Genomic DNA, 21522 nt, shown 5'->3' with positions numbered 1-21522 from the left:
ACAACAGGTTGAATCATCTTGGATGACTCCTAGACAAACCCTAATCCCGATTTAGTTTAGCAGGCAACATGCAGACATGATTCAGCTTAGCATTTTTTATATGTACTTATGTACATACATACAGGCATTTGTATAACTAGCATAAGATACACTTTCATAATAATTTAATAACTTTCTATCTCTGTAGTCCAAATGGAAGAAAAGTCAAACCAAATTGTAGAGTACCATGGCCACAAACATCTTTTTTTCTTGTACTTGACTTAGGCAACATCTATCTGCTCCCCATGGTAGCTGGCAGTTATATTTCAGTGTGGTTCTTTGTCCTCACCTACCCTTATTTGCCTATCACTAAACCCAGTACAGAACAGGAAAATTGGCAGGGTACACACAAAGACAGCCCACCATTTTGGCACAATTTAAATTGAAGGATTAGTACTGTGCTCATCACCAAACTATTTGAGTGCCTGTAGTGCATGAGATACTATGTTTGTGTTTATCTTTGTTCAGCAAGAGGAGCATCTTTGACTACTACTGAGAACATAAAGCAGCATGTTTTCCTGATATGTTCACATTCTGGCTCACTTAGATTTGTTTTTAGGTCACTAATATCTTTCCATTTCACTAGTTACATGAGGCTCGTTTAAAAAAAGAAAACAGAGCTGTACCAGTCACTTTAGAAAGTGTTTATTCAAAAGCTTCATAGCACCATCTTGTTTTTTTAAAACATCCAAATAAAATGCAGCAATTAAAACATTGGGTTTTTTTCTGTTGAGCATGACACTAACTCCACCTGTGAACATATTTATGTTTGTTCTTGCTAATATAACTGAAAAATAGCGCTCTTGTGCACACAGACATAGCACTGGGCCTTGATATGGGTCATCTAGTCCTAGCTCAATAACGGAAGAATAAAAATAAATGAAACTGGAAACCTCAAGGAAACAGTTCCCCCCCACCCCCAATTCTGCTGGAAGAGAAATTTTTCTAAAGGTAACTTTTAGCAGTTTCAATTCTTATGTCCCTTCCAAAACTTCAGGAAAACTAAGAATGTAAATATATAAAATATTTTGGGCATTCTTTTATGGTACAAGTCAGACCATTGATGGTTAATTTATAGGTATCTCAATGTCTTTGTTCTAACAATCACCTAGCTGTTAATTCTACAGAAGGGCCTTTTATGGCCATCTTTTCTAGGGAAAACACTGGTCAAAATAATTCTACTGACTTACTATGCTGATTTTTATTAAAAATTTAAGGTAAAATCAAACTGCCATCAGCAGCACTTGTAATATGTTTTCTTTGTGAGTTTTTTCCTTCTCCCTTTTTAGTTTTGTGGAGTAGCCTGTCTGAGAGCTTTATTCAACCGAGTCAGTAAAGCGCTATTTCTCAAAGATCCTTAACTTACATTTCAAGAATACGGACCATGCTGAGTGCTTGGTCACATTATCATTTGGCTATGGCTTCCAACCACTGGAATTCACTATTGCATCTACTTCTGGTTGACCGTTAAGAGGCAAATGCTCTGTAGTTCACTTGGCTAAAGCCCCCATAGGGTCCCAAGCTGGCAAAACAATTGGTTCCTGCTGCATCACTGCCAAGATGTCTTCTGGTACATACTTCTTATCCACCACAACTTCGTACACGTACTCAGAAAACCAGTCATCAGTCATGATCAGGTAACCTGGAGATGAAAACAGTTAATTACAACAGAGAACCATTACCAATGCAGTGAAGCAGTCACATATACAAGTTTCACCTATGAATGATGCATTACAAACAGGACCTAGTCATACTTCATATCTCTCAAGACAAGAAAAAAGTCAAAGAAATTAACATATAGGCTAACCACATGTACTTCATGTGCACTGAAAGACCAAGCAAGAAGCCTGCTAGGAAAAATGAGAGCCAAAATATTAATCATTTATGCTTCCTCTGTTAAAACAGGCATTGAAAATACTCAAGTGAATTACAATGCCTGAAAAAAACCTTAGTATTTAAGGCAGAAAGTAAAATTATCTGAGTATCTGGCTTTAGAAGTTTTCAGGATTTTGGTAAGAAAAAGGAAATTTTCCAGGTGAATATCCAAACCATCTCTGGCTTAAGAAAACTTTGCCAGTTTAATTCTTGTAGTAACAGAAGGAGGCTATCTGCTTTCCTCAAACGTAAAGCCATCCAAATCATACTTTGGCTGAACTACATTGTAATTTTCTCCCTTAATATAATTCTTACTGAGAATTTCAGTGAACAGCCTTTGAACTGGGAGAAAAAAGGTCACACTTAGAGTATCACAGGTTTTAGTAGAAAGCTATCATTGGAAACAAACTATTCAAGGTAAACTGAAAATAACAGTGGCTGGGGGAAAGCAAGCTTTTAGAAGACAGATGAGAAGGCTTTATGTAATAAAGTTCCTCATGTCCTTACACAGTATCATCACACAATCAAATGAAACAAGAAAATGTCCAAAGAATATGGACAATAAATGCATCTATCTACACCATCTTGTTTCTAAAGCAAGGATCAGATAATTCCCATAAATTAAAAACCCTATCAATTGTAATCCGAGCTAGAAGCCATTTTGGAAACACTGCCAAAGGGAGCTGCCTTGATTATTCTCTCTTCAGGATATGAGTTCTTGGGACACACAAAAACCTCTCACTCCCAAGAGCCCACGAGTAATTGCACCCTGAGAGGATAATGAACTCTGCTTCTGACATCCTGTATCTCAAAGCTTGACAGTGCTGATTAGGATCGCAGTGCCTGAACAAGAAGGAAACATCAAGCAGAACTTCAGAACATGCAAATAAGTAAGGTCAGTCTTTGAGAAGGCCTGTGCCTGGTGTCACAATGAAAGCCATTATCAATTTCTTCATTAAAAGGAGACACATACTTTATACGCAGCAATACATATACCTAAGAGCCTGCCTAAGGCAACCCTGAGCTCTGCATTCCATCCAGGTAACAGGCAGAAGCAAAAGAAACAGAAAAGTTTATTGCATTTCTGGGCAGGGTACACAATGGAGTTTTACCTCAGGCAATTAGTCTATTGCTTCTACTCAAACCATTTGTATGTTAAGGCCAGAATACGGAAGAGAACTTGGAACAGCATCATCTTGTAACAGAACATAGCACCTGACTACACAAGTGTACTCCCCTGTGTATCAGACTGGTCCACATTTCTCTAACTTACCCAAAGGAAAACCTGAACATGCAGCATCTTACAACTGACAAGCTGCTGGCCAGGGAGAGGTCAGTCGAGGATGAACGGTCTGCGAGTTACTGCATAACCTAGGATTTGGGCACCTGAAAATAAAAGCCCTTGCAAAGTTCCCAAAGGACCTCATACAAGCCACTTTGTGCTTGTGCCTTAACTCCTCCAACAGGGAGAACAAATTAAGAAAGCCATTCTGTCATAGTGTACTTACAGGATGATATATATATATACACACATACATATATGAATAAAGACACTAGATGCCTACAGTTAAATCCTTAAAATGTCTTCATGCAGAAGAGTAAGTATGCAACAGTCAGTACAAGAGATTAAAAAAGTCAAAAGGGAGCTGACTTCTAGCTGGAGATGTACCACAAGAAAGTTCTTTTCATGCCAAAACAAGCAGATGGACCCCTGTCAAATGGATGTGATAGTGTGATTTAGTGTTACCCTCTTGCTTGCTTTTAAAAAAAAAAAAGATATCCGATGGGATAAGCTGGGTTCAAAGTTAGGTAATAATGTACTGTGTCTCCAGAACAAAAGAGTAAGCAGAATAATTAAACTTGCCTGTATGGCTGACAAAGTGCCAGTAAACACAGAAAGGAAATATTTGACTGGGAAGTGACTTTTTTTACCTCAAAAACCAAGCAATGTTTGTCAGCAGCTGTGTTCATTCCTTGAGGAAAAACAGACAGGATTCCAAGAAACACTTTTACAACAGCTATGAATGTAATTACTAAGTATTTAGGAGAGGCAATGCTAGGCTGTTCCCAGGGCTTCCCTTTCTCCAGGACAAGCGCTACCACAAGAATTCAGTTCTGCCCACTCCGCAGAGCGTCAGCATATAACTAACTTCATCCCATAATACCCAAACAGCAGTCACAGTCTTTCCAGTCCTGCACCATGCAAGTCTGGTGAAACAGGTGTTATCTGGCACTTTAGACTGTACTCAGGGCAAAGCAAGAGGGACCCCATGCAAAAAACCACTTCCATTTCCTACCAACAATAAGTCATTTGTTTGTTTTTTAATGACTCAAAGCCTATTCTCTGGTGTTTTGTTGTGGGCTGTACCCTTTATCATCCTGTCCAAGAAATAATGGAGTTGGGGCTTACTTGTATCCCCCACACCCAACTGGGATGTGCCAAGTTGAACATCATTCTTGGCTGCCTCTTCACTGATGTGCATTTGGGTTCTCTGCACTGGACTTATCCAAGCATGGCTTCCCAATTCCTTAACAAGGCAGATAAGATAAAAAAATCACTGCCAGACTCAGTGGCATAGCAAGAGAGCTAGGACAGACTACAAATCCTCACCCTCCTACACCAGCTAGTACTGGATGTTGAAGAGTGAAAAAGCAGGGCAGGAGGAAGGGGAGAAAACCCTGTCAAGTTACCTCTTCTAATGTTTGAGAATGAGCTCTGAAGGATATGTCTTATTGCCTTTAGCTCAACAGTGGGTTGTTTGGTCATACCGAAGAAAGTCATTCAGGGGTTCACCTCCCTGAAAAAAGTAGTCAGAAATAGAGTCAAGCTTCCTAGTTCTGATGGGATTTTCTGTCAAGGCACTTTTCCAGGCCACTCCCTGACCAAAACAAAATATAGACAGTGAGAAAGACTTTCCAGAAACCACAGTCTCTACCAGTAGAAAACAGATAAGTGACAGTGACTCACCCAGAAAAGTTCACATAGATGGCATGCATACAATACATGCATACAAGGTACAGGCAGTGTTTATTCAAGTCACTCCAGGGTCCTACTATATTTCAAAGGAACAACTAGCTCCTCTTAAATGGCTCTAGAAAAGCTTATTCTTGAAAAGTTAATCCATATTTGGAAAAAAGAGATAGTGTCTAAGGAAAATAAACTGTTACTGCAAACCAAGTAGCAAGTGAAGCTTACAAAGCTGGCAAACAAGTTCAAGTAATACTCAGAGAAGACTAGCTAACTGGGTTAATTTAGTGTTACTCCTAACTTAAAGCCTGAGGCCCTACTCTTATTTCTAGTTGCTGTAGTTTTTATTTTTGATTACATGCTTAAAGTGAAGAAAGCCAAAAATGCATGCAGCTCTCCACACGCATTGATCCCAGCCTCCACAGCTCTGTCAGAGCACTCACTGCTATCGCAGAACTGCTGCTGTTCAGTCACAGCTCAACAGGTACAACTTCTCCTAGCAGTGTCAAGCTTCAGTCTACTGCACTGTGGTTTGGGAGCAATAGCCAATATCCTGAAATTGAGCCCAGTCCTTCTGCAGTTCTAATAAAGAACAACTCTGAACCTTGGCCAAGGAGCATATATGGCTAGCACAGTCAAAGCTGCTGACACAGACACCTATTAACTTCAGAACATTTGGAGTACTAACCAAAGTCCACGCTGAGCAGTTGTAAAGCAAGCTGAGTAAGGCACTTCCTTCCTGTTAGAGGAAGCATTCCTCTAACACTAGTAGCATCTAACATCACAAACCAAGTATGTGGAGTGTCCCAAAACAAAGTGTTCTGAGACTAAGAGCACAACTACCCAGGCATTTTTATGTTCTACTATACATAAAGGTGCTTAACAAAATAGTTATTAGTTTGTATTTGGAGACAAGAAAAGTTTTGCTGTTACTTCTTTTTATATTGATTTGGCATCTTTACTTACTCCAACATTCCAAAGTACATTTTACTACTGTCACACTGATGAGCCTTGAAGGCTGAACATCATAGTTTCATTGCTTTGAAATTGCACAGTTTCATTTGCATTGTTTGCTAAAGTTTATTGGACTACTATGCTGTGAATGTATAGAGCTAACTCAGAACAGACACTACTGCAAGACCCAGGGGCCAGAACATACATCAAGACACCGTTCCAAGAATATTCTATGTTTTAGTTAGCTGTTCATGTATAAGATATCAAAAGCTTATGAGTAAGACCACATCCTAAAATAGAGTTTTCCAGAAATAGTTATTCCCAGAAGAAAACCCAGACATCCTGGGAAATTTCAGCCATACCAAATCTTGTGAGCACAAGATTTGGGATTAATCTGCAACAGAAAAATGTGGTCAGCAATGACTATTGTGTCATGCCCTGGGACACACTGAAGTCTGGCTTGGCATGCTCATCAGTGAGCTTGTCATGCGATGGCCAAGTCCACATCCGGCCTGTCTCTATAGGAGATAACAAAAGTCACGGAGATCTTGCTCTACTCCAGTAGTTTAGGAAAAGCTGACTGACTGCAGGCCCTGGCAGAGCATGTAAAAATGCTCTCGCACCATCAGCCCCACTCACCTAGGGCCAGGGGAGGTCAGAGCTGGCCCTCTAGACCAGGCAGAGAAGCACTCTCCAGTCATTCCCAGGCTGAGCAGGGAAGCAACTAGAAGGAATTTCCTAAACCACTGCTCAGCTGTGACTCACCATTCTGTCTGCACTGCCTGCCCATGTGCCATGCCGGGCTGGCACATCCACCCCACTGCAGCCCTACAGCACTTACAGATCTTTTAAAGGAACAATAGTGCAGGCTGAGACGGTCATCAACAGGAAAGCAAGTTCATGCAGAAAACTTGGCATGAGCTGAACCGCACATAACTGGATTTGTTGTTGCTAGCACTTGTCATACCAGAGGGGAACACAGCAAGGATGCTGCAGGTCATGTTTTCAGCACAGCTTTAGAAAGGCAACCACAATTACAATTTTTAAATTTTTTTTTTTTAGACAGGTGTTGGAGCTAGAACAGTTTACATTGCAGCTGTTCACAGCACAAGCTGGAACAAGCCATACCCTCATTTCCTCATCTACAAAATCAGTAAAGTAAAAGCTTGCAGTGATTGATAAACAGTGCTTTAAAAAAACCATAAGATATAACTTCGGTTTCACACATGATTCAGGAAGATTAAGTAATATCAGCCACAGCCAGCATGAAGTCCCAAAGATGAGACAGCTGTAGTATACAGATTTAAGCTGAGCTCTGTTACCAAAAAACTTCAGTACATTTAGAAGTATTGCAGGGAAGTCTTTATTTCTTCTTTCATACTAGAAGGAGAAAGCATTTCTACACAGTGCAGTTCTTGGAAGTGATCCTACAAAGCATTTCTTATCTGTCATCCCTTTATTAAAAGATCAGTTTACATGCCCACTGGAATTCTTGGTATTTCAGAGAAGTACTACCATATTTTCAGACTAATACTACCAGATTCTTCAGACTTGTGTTCTGCAGCAAAGGATTATAAGCAACAAAATAACAGAGGTTCTGCTCTCCCCCTCACACACTTGTCAAGCTCCTATAGCTGCTGCTTTTTTTTGACAGGGATAATAGCTAGCAATTTACTTGTGATCAACAGCAAAGTAGTATACAATGCTTAGGAAAGTAAGCTGCTTTACAGCAATAAACTAATCAACTTTAAAAAGGTTATTTTATCAAAGTTTAAATACTTCATTAACTTTACCTGAAGTCTACCAGTATCTTCCCATTACCTTCCATACACAAATTAAACAGTTTGGTTATTGGGTTGTCAAAGCTGTAGTGCAAGGACAAGATATGCCCCATATCACTGAGCTATACTCAGCATTCCAGTTCCAGCCTCCACAGGGGCTTGCCAAATCTGTCCTCCTGCGTTTGGGATACAGATGCCCTGTCTGTCAAGAAGTGTCAGCATCCATCACTTATGGCCATCTCCCCAAAAATGCAATTGCCTCTACAGCTGACCTTGCAGCCACAGTGTCAAGTTTATCCAGTGACATTTCCTGCTTCTCCATTCAATGTTGACATTCAATTTACTTAGATGTAAATCACATTTAAGTGAAGAATGTTTGTCTTCCAGGAATACAGTGCCACAACTTGGTGATCCACATGCTGTTTGCAGGCTTGTTTCATGCATGTCCTGGTAAAGGACACACAGCACATCCCCTTTCCCCCTTCCACCTCCTTATTTCCAAACACTAAGTTCAGCTTTCTGTTCCCATGACTATAAATTACTTTACCTTTATTACCACGGTCTTCACCCCAGGAGTTTTCCACTCTCCATTTTTCAAATGCCTCTTCTTGCCCATCCTGTGACAAAACAAGTCGACAGCTATTCAGTAGTGAAGGACCATGTCAGTTTATAGCAGCCAACCCTTCCAAGTCTAAATCCAGCACCAGCAAACCACAGAGCTCCACTCCCAAAAGTCTACAGACATTGGTGAGTTTCAGACAATGGTTTCTTGCTAATGGTTGGAGAAATGTAATTTTCTAAAATACCTGTCTATCTGCTTACATAAAATATGAGGAAATGTGGTCAAGAAGAGAGCCTGCAGTAAATATTTATTTTAACCAGAAAACTTAAATTGAACTAAATTCAAGTTTGGACTTAACTGACTAACAGAATTTAAGCAGCCTTCCCTGTCACCTGTCAGGACATGGGGGCCTTCTGAAATGCAGAATGCACAACTTGCTTGAATGAGGAATCAGAGGAAAGGAGCAAGGGCAATGAAGCAACTGTAATAATTTAGAACAGTATTAGTAAGAGCAACTGCAAACACTTGAGGAATCTAGCTGAAGGATACAGGTCCAGATCTGCTGCTTTGAAAGCTATACAACAAGGCTTCCAACAAGCATGAAGTACACTTGATTTCATGTTCAGAAGCACACCATATTCTAGCCTGCATTGTGTATATCTGAAGTCTGGTTCAAATCTACCAAGTACATAAAAGCACTGAGAACAGCTTCAAAGGCTTGCTGTGCTGCAGAGTGAACTGTTGCTTCCTTCAAGCAGCCTTTCATGAGGAAACAGCAGGTCCCTTGAGGAACCCAAGGACAGTTATTCTTTTGCTACTATTTTTTAATGCAAACAACTAACCTAGAAAACCCCACAAATCCATTTTTAATATTCAAAGGAATATTGTTATATGCTTCTATTATCACTTAAATATACGACAGTCCTTAAAATGACACTCGAGAGCTACCAGACTGAAATCAACTCTTGATGCTGTGGGACAAACTGGGATAAACACATTTATGTACATTAAGTTTTTAACCAAAAGGTGCATTTAATCCACATCAACTTTATGTTGTAATATCATAATAGGATTTTTTAAATCTTCAAAGCCTTTTTTATAGAGTAGGTAAATCCAAAGTATTACGTTTTACAACTCACTTTATCAAAGCTCCTTTAGATTAAGTTAATGTTTAATATAACACAACATGTTCAAAAAGTAGAAACAACTGAGTCCATTTTCAATGTGGAAAAGCCTCTAAATGTTGAATTTGTTCTAGGATAACTCCTTTTAAACTATCTTTTGATTTTAGAGATACCATCCATCATATACTGATCTTATACACATCCTTTTCTTAAGGAAATCAGGTCACGTTTGATCACATTTTATGCAACTATACATTTAGGCATCCAAAAGTATGATTTTAAAAATACAGACCATAGACTGTAGCTGCCAATGAAGTCCAGCCAGTAGCTGGGTACAATAAGTACAAATATACAGACTTCAGTTGTGAATAGATAGGTTTGGAACACTAGAAAAATATCATTTTTAGTATCCAACTAAAAACAACAAAATTTTTTTTAAAATGTGTTCATGCAATCTGATACACAAAATAGAAGTGTGTTCTGAGCTCTTAACAGCAGGAAAAGTTATACTGAGTTGTAAAAAGTAATTCAGAAAAATTCTTATGACTCAGCAGTCTCATCTCACATCCTCAGACTCCACAGCTCAAGCAAACTTTCAGTTATACACAAGCTGTTACTTCTCAAGCCAAGGTCACATTGGACAGGAAGAGATCACTTCAAAGCAACTTTAATAATGACAACTTCTGGAAATAAATGGAAAAACATCAACATTGCAGATAACCCCGAGTTGTAAATTTTCACATGGTTCTTTTTACTTTATACATGCTTTGTTATACTGCCAGGTTTAGATTTAGTTGTGGATTCATCCCAGCCTACTGTCTGCTACAGAGCTATTTCGGACACCATTTTCCTTCCCTAATTATGAGTAGGTCAGAGAGGTCACATGCCAGTGAGTTGCAGGAGGTTAAGACTGTTGCAAAGTGCCTCCTACTGGTATTTTAACAGTAGGAGCTTCACGCTGAAAAACGTAGATTGGACTAACATATGGAATGGGATGGGCTAGGAAATACTTGCTGTCATACCAGATTTCTTGCTCAGCAAGATACATCAGAATCTGTATTTAAAAATCAGTTAACATAGGTTTTCTGGTATCTTAAAAACAGAAGCTAACTTTTCCCTTTCTCCAATAAAAGTTTGCGGGCAGAAGAAAAGCCCTTGACTTGCCTAAAATTCTTCCCTCCTTGTTAAATATTTATAGTTCTGAAGACTCAGCCACAAACAACACAGGGAGAACAGACAACCTAGGCCTTGTGCACCAGGGTGTTGTGGCACACATGCTCAACTCTAGCAGAACAGCTTACACACTGTGAATGAGCCCACAACACAAACAAACCGCCAGAATGTTCAGATACATCCGTGCAAGCATCAGAACTTCTGAAGTGAAACTACCTTCTCGGTGACAGCCGTCAGGACCATGGCATGGGTCATCATTGATTCTCCAAAGATTAATCGTTCTGCTTTGTTCAAGTTCTTGACAGACACCCCAAACACCAGCTCATGATTAAATCTATTAGAAAGCCACATAAGCAATTATCAAAAAGGATGCAGGGAAGATTCTCACTAGTAAACCACAGAACTGGTAGACTGCACTGTTCCAGGAGCCACTGCACAGGCATGTAAGTTCAACTATTTTTAGTGTCAGAATAAATACAAAAACTGATCCCGTTAGGAGTTTCTCTCACCAGATACTAGACAGTCCAAATGAGTAAGAATATTGCTTGTAGTGCATCTTTGAAGGATTAAGATTTTAGCTAACAAGTGAAAAACATTTCTGCTGCTACTGAATTACTTAAATACACTCTTTTTGGGTATATAATCCAAAGTATGGACAAATTTTTAGTTTAAGCAGCCAAAGCGCTGTTTATGTCCTAGCCAAGTATCCCAAACAGTATTCTGTTTTGATTTTCTACTTACATATTCATGCTGTTGATTCCCAGCTTGCCATAGAAGTGCTTTGCAACATCGCAGCCAAACCACACAGCCTACAAATAGAAGGCAGAGTCATGTCTAGGCCACATCCCAGAGAGTTTTACATTACAAGACTTGCACCATGCCAGCCATGAAGAGAAACCAAACAAACCTCGCCATCCTTAATAGATGCTGCAGCTAGTTTTTTCAAGACATCAACAGGCTGGTTGTTATAGAGAGTTTTCCTCCCTCCTGCCATGTTGCCCAGGTACTCCACTGTATACAGCCTGTTGTACGGGTTCTGAGGTCGAGGATCATTCACTAGACAAACCTGCCAAAGACCAAGATGTCAAATTAAGGTGCAACTTAACTGAAATCTTTGAGAAGTGAATCTAGGTGGATTTCAGAGAATTGCTTTTGTCCCAGCTAGCTGTCTGTCCCATTAGCAAACAAGCCACTTGGATGAAAAACGAGGTTTAAGTTTTGTTTGGTTGGTTTTTTTTGTTTTATAAGTTCAACTCGTAACTGTGGCATAGCAGCTTTGCATGTTATTCCTGCTCTCTAATGGCTCCTATGGCATTTTATGCCTGAGTAGATCATTACACATTTTATCATTACAAAGTCATCATAGAAGTGCAATGTGAGATCACAGCTAATTGAAGGGTAGAGCACAAACAGGAAGACAGGAAGAATAAACACAGGGCCACATTTGACTCATGGAAGTGGTACCCATCCCATATGGTGCAGTTACAGGGGTGGACAGTACACTTGCAACAGTGGAAAATAAGTGGCTTAGCAGGAAAAAAGTCTTGGGAAGCTGCTGCCTTTCAGCATCCCCAACCTTGTCCTCCATGTTGAAGTAAGGCTTCACATGCTCATTGTAGAACTGGACTGGTGTCACAGGGCCATATTTGTGGTAGTTCTTCTCCTTATCCCGGAACTCCCAGCAGAAGGTCTCCGGAGGGCTGCCCAGGCAAGTACTCACTATTCTGAATACCTGCCCAGAGAAGCAAACAGCTGTGAACTTGCTGAAACATGCAGGTCTGCCTCTCCTACCACAGGAATGCCATTGATGAATGGATTTCTCCATGTGAGAACTAACTGGAGAAATGGGATCTTAATATCCACCTTTGAAGAACATGAGTAAATGTACACACATTAATTATTTGTATTCACCTCCAGAAATCTAGGTGTTTCAACAGTTCAAAATCAATCTGAAAGGCCACAGAAAATCTCTCTCCATTCTTACACTCCACATTCTCAGGCAAACTATCAGGCAAAACAGAAGCTTAAGGTTGAACATATAAATTCCAGGTCATCCTAGGAATGCAGCAGCCAAAAGCAAAAGCCAATACACAGCCCAGTCTCATTCCAACATTTCACAAGTAATTCTGAAGCTCTTCCAAAAAGATACTTTCTCAGTGCAAGAGAACTTTATCAAACCGATTCTAGAAAGGCTTAAGCATTCAGCATCACGTGTTCCACCAGGTGGTTTGCCCCGTGCAGAGACAAGCCAGACCTAACATGCATACAGCAAAGCATTTTATCCCAGTGTTACCCCTGTACTAATCCCTTTTTTCCTGTAATGTTCATTTGGATTTCAAAGATGGGCCTTTGCTTCTTTTCAAAAGCCTAGAGTAATCTTCTTGTCTGTTTTAATACATTTAACAATGTCTCAGTTGAGGGTTGAGCTGGCAGGTTATGTAATTTAATTCAAGATCCCCGCCTGCTGACTGTGACATCCTTTGCAGCTGGCAGCTTTCCACTGATTTTTAGCACAAAAAGTTGACCAGATTTCAAGTCAGCAGCCTCCCTATAAATCAGAATATGAAACTGCACTTAAGAATCACTACTGTACTTTCTCACAGGGCTTATCATAAAATGTGCTAACTCGTAGGCAGTGTAACCAGATGACTGCCTTTTGGGATATTTAGCAGGACCTGCCACAGGTACTCTGGGGACAGAATTCAATCATATTTAAACAGGTTTGAATCTGTTTTACTTCAGCTGACGCTGGTCTACTTCCGCTCTGTCCACATCTTGAGCACAAGACAAGTCTTTTCCTTGCAAGGAACCAACAGGTTATTTAAAAATAACAGAAGGGGAGTCAAATCTCAACTGCACCTTCTGCACTAGGATCCAACGCCTGTGGTTTGTGTCAGCTTTCCTCAGCTGTCAGTCTTCACACTTTCCTCTCACTGACTTTTCACAGGAGAGGAAACAGAATACCTTTCCCAAAGCTGACTTACTCTTTTTGGAGCTAGCTGAGCTGATTTATATGGATCCTAAGGCTCCATAAGAACTAGCTCTGTGCTAGTGTGTACTTTGTGCTGATGGCAAAAGGAGTGCCATGTTCATGTGAAATAACACTATTTGGCTGTGCACAAAATACAAATAGAGGTGTTCTTGCTCCAAGCAATTTAAGAAAACAAGTGAAGAGATGAATTATGGGTTGAAACTAGGTTGTGGGCTTAATGTTTTTACTGGAAGAGCTACACATTTATTCCTCAATAAATATGTTAAAGAGCAAATGTAAATCCCTAAGCTACTATAAATATTGAATTTTGCACAGACTGCACAAAAGGTAGCATTTGCTGTGGATACACTCACATTACTTCAGATAACCCCAAGTGGTGAGAGATGAGGCTATGAAAACAAAATAAGCAAGAAAAATGCCTAAAAGGAGAGCAATGAGCAAGCAGGCTCCAGCCAGAGGAAGGAAAATGATGGAGACAGAGTCCCAAGTTAACAGAGGTAGTGGAGCCTGGGAATGGCCTCCCTCAATTGTTTTGCCACCACACCCATCATAGGCCATCTCTTAGTATCTCAAGCTTCCTCTATCAATAAATAAAATGAGACATTTAAACTAAAAAGGTGACTTATACCACTCCAGTGACAACTAGAACCAAGATAAGGGAAAGATATAGTGGCTTGTGCTAAAACACAAAGTGAGCAAGGAAAGGAAGAGAAGGACACTCCTGATAAGGAAGAGTCTACAAAGGAGAACAGTAAAGGAAGAAAAAGTCAATCACATGCACTGCACTGATTTCAACTTCTGACCTGCTGTGCACTGGTTTGATAAGAAGAATGTTTATACAGTTCTGGAGTGAATATTTAATCTTGTGTTCCAGTACAACTGCCCCATTTTAGCTAGCGCCCTGCCTGCCAGCATGAGCAAACCAAGATTTGCTATGCAAATAAAACTTCACAGAACAAAACCAAGTTAGTTCTGCTTTGCCACATACAAAAATAGATGCAATACCGCTTATATACATATAAACACATGAAAGAGTGATCTCAAACCTTTAAAACTAAGCATGTTTAAAGTATAAAGATAGGTGCAATTGCACCTTTCAACTACAATGTTTATTGAAAGTAAATCCACTTAAGTTGCAAACCACTATTACCACCGCAGGAGGAAATACTGTGTTAACTTCAGAGAATTAAGCACAACCTTTTAACAGAACAGACAAATTGCAATCAGTTAATGAGCCTTTAATGTCAGTTCCAGGATCCCCTGTCAGAGGGCAAGAGGCTCTAAACAAATGAAGAGACATTTTGCAGTGAACTGTATGTCATTGCCCTAAAAATGAACATCTCTAGGAAGCTTTTGATATCTGCTGTAAAATCCTCCAAGGGCTTTTGGACACACACACTGGATGCAAGTTATATGAATTCACTTTTGAACTAAGTTCTGATTGCAGTATACCGGGGTACGCTCCAAGCACAGAATTACTGTTGATCTTAAGGTATACTTTTCATAAAAGTTTTAGTTTCAATAATATAGTCCAAGGAACACACCACACTTTTTTTAATCTAACCTTAAAAGTAGATAAAATGAAGCTACAGGTTTTTACGTGAAGTGCAAAGATGAATGTCCAAAAACCAAACCAACACGATTAATCAATACTTGCATATTAGTGGAACTTCCTGAAGCTTTACAGAAATAGCCCAAGGTAGGTTCTGCCTAATACTGACATTTACTGGGTTGCAGAAAACTAGGACACAACCAAAACATTTGATTTCGAGTCATCTAAAGACAGACACCAAGAGCACGGGGTCACTTTGCATTGTATGTTCGAGAAACAAATGAAATGTATACTTTTTTAAAATGCATGCACTTGGTCAAGCTAAAATAGCCTGAACTTTTAAAATTGCTTTTGGCTCTTTAAGAATCAAGTATGAGGACTACTGAATAAGACAAATGACATGTCACTGACACATTCAGCATGAACAGATGGAGGGCCAGCCACTACACACACTGCCTACTACAGACTTGCTGATCGATTTCATTTTGAGTTAAATCACACAGCCAGAAAGAGATGCTGTGATTCCTTCCTCTGCTGCCCCCAGTATCAGACCACAGCTGGATTCAGCCTTGTGTTCAGCTTACATCTTTTCCATAATGCAGAGAATTCCATTTTGTTGTTCTCTTCTGCTCTCTTGTGGGGAAATTCTGCAACAACACTTGTGCTGTAAGATTTTACATTCAAAGCCATCAGAACACAATTTTAAATTTGCCTCTTTCCTACTATTTATAAAAGCCAGACAGGCCGTTATTTTGATCTCTCAAGATACAAAATGCTGCTTTCCTACAGAAAGGGGCAGATGTCACCATACAATGTCATAGTTCTGGAACCTATACATTCAAGATATTTGTCTGGAAGTATTAGAAAAACTCGGAGTGAGATAAGCAACAAACCACTTCAAAAAAATCCACTTGAATACTCCAAGCACACTGCCATACAAAACATTCCTAGTTAGGCAAAAGGCACTTGTTTTGTCTGATCCTGAGTGCTACAGAACAAGAGTAAGCAACTAGCCTCATGTTCCAAGAAGATTCACGTCACACAAGGATGTTTACCTCTTCTATCATAGTGTCCATTGCAGCACAAAGTTCTCCTTTACTTGTTCCACTTTCCACCATATTTCTTAGCCGCAAACAGTATTCTCTCATCTGTTTAAAGAGAAAAACATTTTATTATAAGACTATGAAAGGCACCACCTAACTGGGTTTTAAGACTTCCTATCCGGTTGTTTCAAGCATCTATTTATTCTTTGTAACATGTTTTAAAAATGAAAAGAAAATCCCTTTCAGAAGGCTTTGTTAGATATTGATTCTTTAAAAAAACCAAACAAGGTAATTGAATGATTTAAAAGATCACAAAAAAAATCAGAAGTTAACAAATAGTTGCAATTCAATTACTATTTTCCAACCACTGATTTGAAGCTTACAGCCATTAGCTTTTCTTAAGGCTTGATTTCTCAGTTCCATAACCAATGCCACAACATCCACACACATTACCACCTCTGTGACTCACAGAGAACACTATCTTCATACTGTAAAATTTATTTTGCAATTCTAATGCATAATTGATCTCTTGATTGATAACAAGAATGGAGCATTTCCCCACTGCATGCAGAATTGCAGTAAGAGCAGCGCATGCTTCCCATTACTTCATCCATTACACCATCCATAAGGCCAGGAACAGTGAGCAGGGCTCCCACAAGACCAGCTGGTTTGTAATGTTCAAGACTAGAATAACATTAACACCATGCATTATGTCTAAGCTCATTGCAGCGCATACTTTACATTTTTTATGTGGATTTCAGCAGGCAATTTTTCCTGAGCATGTAGCATATGAACTGGAAAAAAAATTAATCAAAGCCCACTGTAAAAAAATGCTTTAATTGCCTTTTTATCTAGCTACCTACACTAGCATCTTTCCAGATGAATTAATTTCTGTAGTTCAGGGAGCAAGCTTACACCTTCCTTCAGACAAAGCTGCACACTTCTATACTACAAGCTGATTTTTAAGATTCAGTGTTTTAAAAATACATTTTTTTTATCTTTTTCATCTAATTTGGCACAAATATCTAGAAACCTTGGCATACTGGTAGATGAAATACTGAGGGGGCAGAAAAGCCACCTAGATGCCAAGTGCTAGTTTTGCAGAAACAGACTTAATCAGCCTCACATCAAGAATTAACTTTAGAAATCTGAGGATTAGGAACAATTGCTACTAAAACCATGTGAGGTGCTTTCAAGCTACTGAAGCCTGGCAATGGCCATCTTCCATAAACACGCTTTCCTGCTCCATGTTTCAAGGTTAACATTAGACTCTGCTGAGACTTTACACTGCTTTTTGAATAAAAGCAAGCTAAACTGCTGAGATGCACTTAATCCTTTGGTCAATAAAGAGAAATGAAGGTGGCTAGGAACACCTGGAGCAGGGTCATTCCCATCCCCTCCCCTTCTTTAATTGCATCATCTAAATCAATTTTACCTTATGATTCAAGATCTCATTCATCCTTCTAGTAGCCTCTGTGGTATGAGACTCCGGGAAGTATTTCTTGGGGACAACACCATACTTTTCTAAAAGAAAGTAATAAAACTATGGGTTAACAATTGTCTTTTCACACAGCAAACGCTAGTGCTTTCACTTATACCCACATAAAAGCTAAATATAGTTGGGTTTTGTGCAGAGATTATAAGGGAAAGTCTTTTAAAGGTTACAAATACCCAAAGATTACATTTTAATTTGTGATTGAATCTTGACCTCTCATCTGCATTCCACAGGGATCCCAAGAGGTGGACTCCCTGAATGGCTCGGTATCATTTAATTCAACACTTAAAAGTTCTAAACTAATTAGTGCTTTAAGAAGCTCTTTTCACCAGAAAAAAACCCGATTTCTTGAAAATTAAGCTCCTGAAATATCTTCTGAACAACTTCACCTCTTATGAATTATTCCATGTACTTTATTTAAGGCTAACTTCCCAGTCTCCTTTCCTCTTCAACATCTATCAACACCAGCAACAGCTCAATTCCTTCCTACATTACAGTACCAAAGGCAAGACTCTGGATGTAACAGCAGCATCCAAAATCTTCCCTGCCCTGATTAAATATTTACAACACTTGGGTAGGGGGAAAAAAAATAACCTCCAGGCTTCAAAGAAACAAACTCCTTTTGTGATTCTAAACTTACATTATTGGCTTGTTGATTTACAAAGGTGTCACATTGTTTCACAACACAAATGAAAGCAAATACTAGTGTAATTCAGACAGAGAATTATCTCCTTAATCGGTGTAAGGAGGATACCACTTAAACCAGATCTTTGTAAGACCAGCAGTGCCACATTCCACATCATTTCCTTCTCACTGATCTTTGTATCATCTTTCTTCAGGCTGCAACTCTGAGTAGTTTTGCTTCTGCCTTGTAGACACACCCTGGTCTAGCAGTGTTTTTTCCTTACTATGTGCCCTAAAAATTGTATACATGGATGTAAACAAACTATGTCGAGTTGATGACTGAAGTGAAAGGGGATTGAACCTTTTTACTAAATGGAAAGTCTAGGATATCTGATTACTTCTGTTAATCTTCTGAGCTTCCATCATCATCAGCAACACACAAGAGTGAAGATTCCAAACAAGATTTAAGCCTAATATTTATAAGCTGGCATGAAAAAGGGCTTTGATTTAAAAAGGTAGTGGTTAATGACATCATGTTCCTTAGCAAACTCCCCGGTCTCAAACTCAATTTCTTCTTCCGTTTCATTCCTCATCTCTCAAACCAGTGTGCCGTTTCAGGAAGGGCTCCTAGTGACCAATTCTCTTACCAATAATGTTAACCAACATATCCCACTGTCCACCATCATTCGTGGGGTTGGAGAGCAGGAACTGTACCAGTCTTCCTTCCACAGGCTCCTTTTTCTGAGCTGTCTCCACAAAGGCATTTAAAAAGTAGTAACAACGTTCAACCTGGAATGGACAGACAGGAAAAATAGATATTTTAAGTGTGACATTATGCATTAATTCATTCTTGAGTACTCAGTTCTTTGGAAGTCCTAATGAGATGAAGCTACCTTCTGCTCATCTACTGAAGTTCTTATTTTCCCTCTAGCATTCCAGGGCTTATGCTATAAACTTATTTCTGTCACAGACCAAATATTTGAGAGAGAGTCAGCACAGAGCTTGAGGGTAGGGGAAACAGGAAACGTGAAACAGAAGTTATGCAATGAAGCCTGGCCCAAACTGGTACTAGATTTTCTCAATTTCCCTTAGGGGGAAAAAAAAGCAGACACACAGCTCACAGTACAGTAGGTCACAAGCATGACTGAAAGCTCAGCAGAAAGTTGCAGTCACATTTCCCCTAAGCCTCCTACAAATAACTTTTGAAATACGCACGTTTGAAAGAAAATTTTTACTATTCCAAAACATTAGCAACTTGACAACTAACTTTTCAAGCTGAAAGTCCCACTTCACTCAACCCACATTTAAAATACATACTTAAACAACTTCTGAAGTGTCTTCTCATGTACATTTTCCACCTGGATTAAGACGGTCCAGCCTAACAGAAATTCTGTCCCAGTACCCAATTGCATAAGCTGCCCTAGCACAACCTGCGACCTGTACTACTGTACCTTATCCCAGAAAAAGAGGTACGACTGGCTGAATTCAAACTCTTCAATGTTGTATTTCTTCATGAAAGGAAGACGCATTGCATTGAGACAGGAGAAGATCCAACATCTCCCTGAGAGATCAAAGGAACAAGAATTAAACTGGAATGTTTAAGAGCCGCGTAAGATTTTTCTTTAAACGCAAGATTCATGACACTGTTCCGCCTCAAGCCTTTGGCCCACTGTTCTGGCTAGGATCATAAAACACCAAAAAGCTCATGAGAAGTTCAGAAGTCATTTACTGCACACACAGTGCGTGCAGTAATCTCTCAACTGATTTTATCTCATACTATACCGAAGAGAAAATAAGCAAACGCTGCAAGTCTAGAGACTGTTATTAGCTTAAGAGGATGCTGCAGAGATTCCATTTTGCTCAGAGCCCGACAAAAGGCCCTCGGAGGCAGCCACCGCTCCCGGCAGCATTACACCGTTCATCCCCCGAACGCCAGAGCCGCCGAGGGAGCGCACCCCTCCTCCCCGCGAGCACCGACCCCGCGCTGGCAGCCGGGGAGCCCCTTACCGGAGTTCTTCTGGTTGGTGACGGGTTTGCCCTCGGCGGGCACGGCGTGCTGGAAGACCTGCACCGTGTCCTGCACCACCTGCCGCTGCAAGCACACCTCCAGCGGGTCGTTGCACGTCGCCACGTTCTGGGCCAGCAGGAACTGGGGCTCGGCCCGCAGCCGCCGGGTGAAGGCGGCGGCCTTCTCCGTGCTCAGCCCTGGAGGCAAGGGGCAGCCGTCACCGCCGGCCCCGCCAGCCCCCCCCCCAGCCCAGGTAACGGTGCGCCTCCCGCCAAACCCCCCCCAGGCCCTTCCCCTCCGGCCCCGGTAACTGCACCCCCCTGAGCCCGTTGCCGCGGTAACCGCCCCCCTCACGGACAGACACCCCCCCCCCCCCAACCCGTTGCTCCGGTAACGGCCGGGCCCCTCCCCTCACCGCGGGCGTTCATGGCACAGACAGCGTGAACTCCCGAAACGGAAAACGCCGCTCAACGGCGGAAGCGGCTCTTATAGCCCCGGCACCGGAAGCAGGAAGAGGGGCCCCACGCAGCGGCCCGGGGCGGAGAGGGGGGGGGAACGGGAGGCGGACGGCGCGCCGCGAGGGACAAGCTTGCGGCGGTTGCGCGCGCCATTGCGGTCGGGGCCGCGTGGGGGCGCCGGGGGCTCCATCCCCTCACGGCCCCCGCCCCCGGTTCCAGAACGTTCTGCCGCGCCGCCTGAGGCAGCGCGCGGTGGCCGCGGCCTCCCCGCCCCGAGGAGCTCCGGTGCCGGCGGCTGCGTGTGGCCCAGGCCCGGCCCTGCGGCTCCGGGCAGCCGCGTTCCCTTCAGGGCCCGTGCGGCCCTGGGCAAGGAAGGCCCCAGTGGAGCGTCCCCATCCCGCTGCCCGCAGGCTCTACCCCCGCGGTGTCACCCCCTGCTCTACACCGAACGGGAGGGCTGGGATCGGGTCTCTGCAGCAGGCGGTGGCCAGGCCGGGCGCCTGGGAGCGAGCTGGCACCGACATTGCACGGTGACAGCCTTCCCTGAGCCCTGGTGAATGTCAGTCAAGGACACGCTCTGGGTCACGCCATGGAGGCTTCCTGTTGAGTAACAGCCCTGCTCCTCCAAGAAGACTATTTGCACATCACAGACTCAAATTGATTTACAGCACACGGTGTTTATTGACGGTATTAGTAATGTATCATTCCAAGACACGATGAGGCCTTAAAAGCTTGCCAGGACCTTGAGAAAAATGCTTGAGTGGCGTATTTGTTGGGAGGAGGGATGGAGAGGTTTTCCTGCCATCGCGGTGCTGGAGCATTCATACTGAAATTTCCACTCTGTCTTACCAAGTGCTTGGGGCTGCCCCGAGCC

The 21522-nt window shown here is 41.5% G+C and overlaps 1 protein-coding gene across 2 annotated transcripts; it reads right to left on the bottom strand.

Annotated features, from left to right (window-relative positions):
• Positions 1–668: 668 nt before the first annotated feature.
• BLMH (bleomycin hydrolase) lies at positions 669–20726 on the bottom strand. 2 transcript variants are annotated; one of them, XM_075517812.1, is made up of 12 exons: positions 20606–20726; positions 20190–20387; positions 19634–19743; positions 18830–18971; positions 17499–17587; positions 16076–16168; positions 12053–12208; positions 11384–11542; positions 11218–11285; positions 10693–10810; positions 8165–8234; positions 669–1681 (listed from the first exon to the last, which is right to left on the bottom strand). In XM_075517812.1, the coding sequence occupies exons 1-12, from the start codon at positions 20616–20618 to the stop codon at positions 1530–1532; spliced, it is 1368 nt and encodes a 455-aa protein (XP_075373927.1). In that variant the 5' UTR covers positions 20619–20726; the 3' UTR covers positions 669–1529. The 2 variants fall into 2 exon arrangements, with proteins under 2 accessions (XP_075373927.1, XP_075373928.1); XM_075517813.1 differs by lacking the exon at positions 20190–20387 and having other exon boundaries at positions 20606–20674.
• Between the last annotated feature and the right edge of the window lie 796 nt (positions 20727–21522).

Source organism: Mycteria americana, chromosome 15 (genome assembly GCF_035582795.1).
Source record: "Mycteria americana isolate JAX WOST 10 ecotype Jacksonville Zoo and Gardens chromosome 15, USCA_MyAme_1.0, whole genome shotgun sequence".
Classification (NCBI taxonomy): domain Eukaryota; kingdom Metazoa; phylum Chordata; class Aves; order Ciconiiformes; family Ciconiidae; genus Mycteria; species Mycteria americana.
This window is presented reverse-complemented; position numbering and strand designations above follow the sequence as displayed.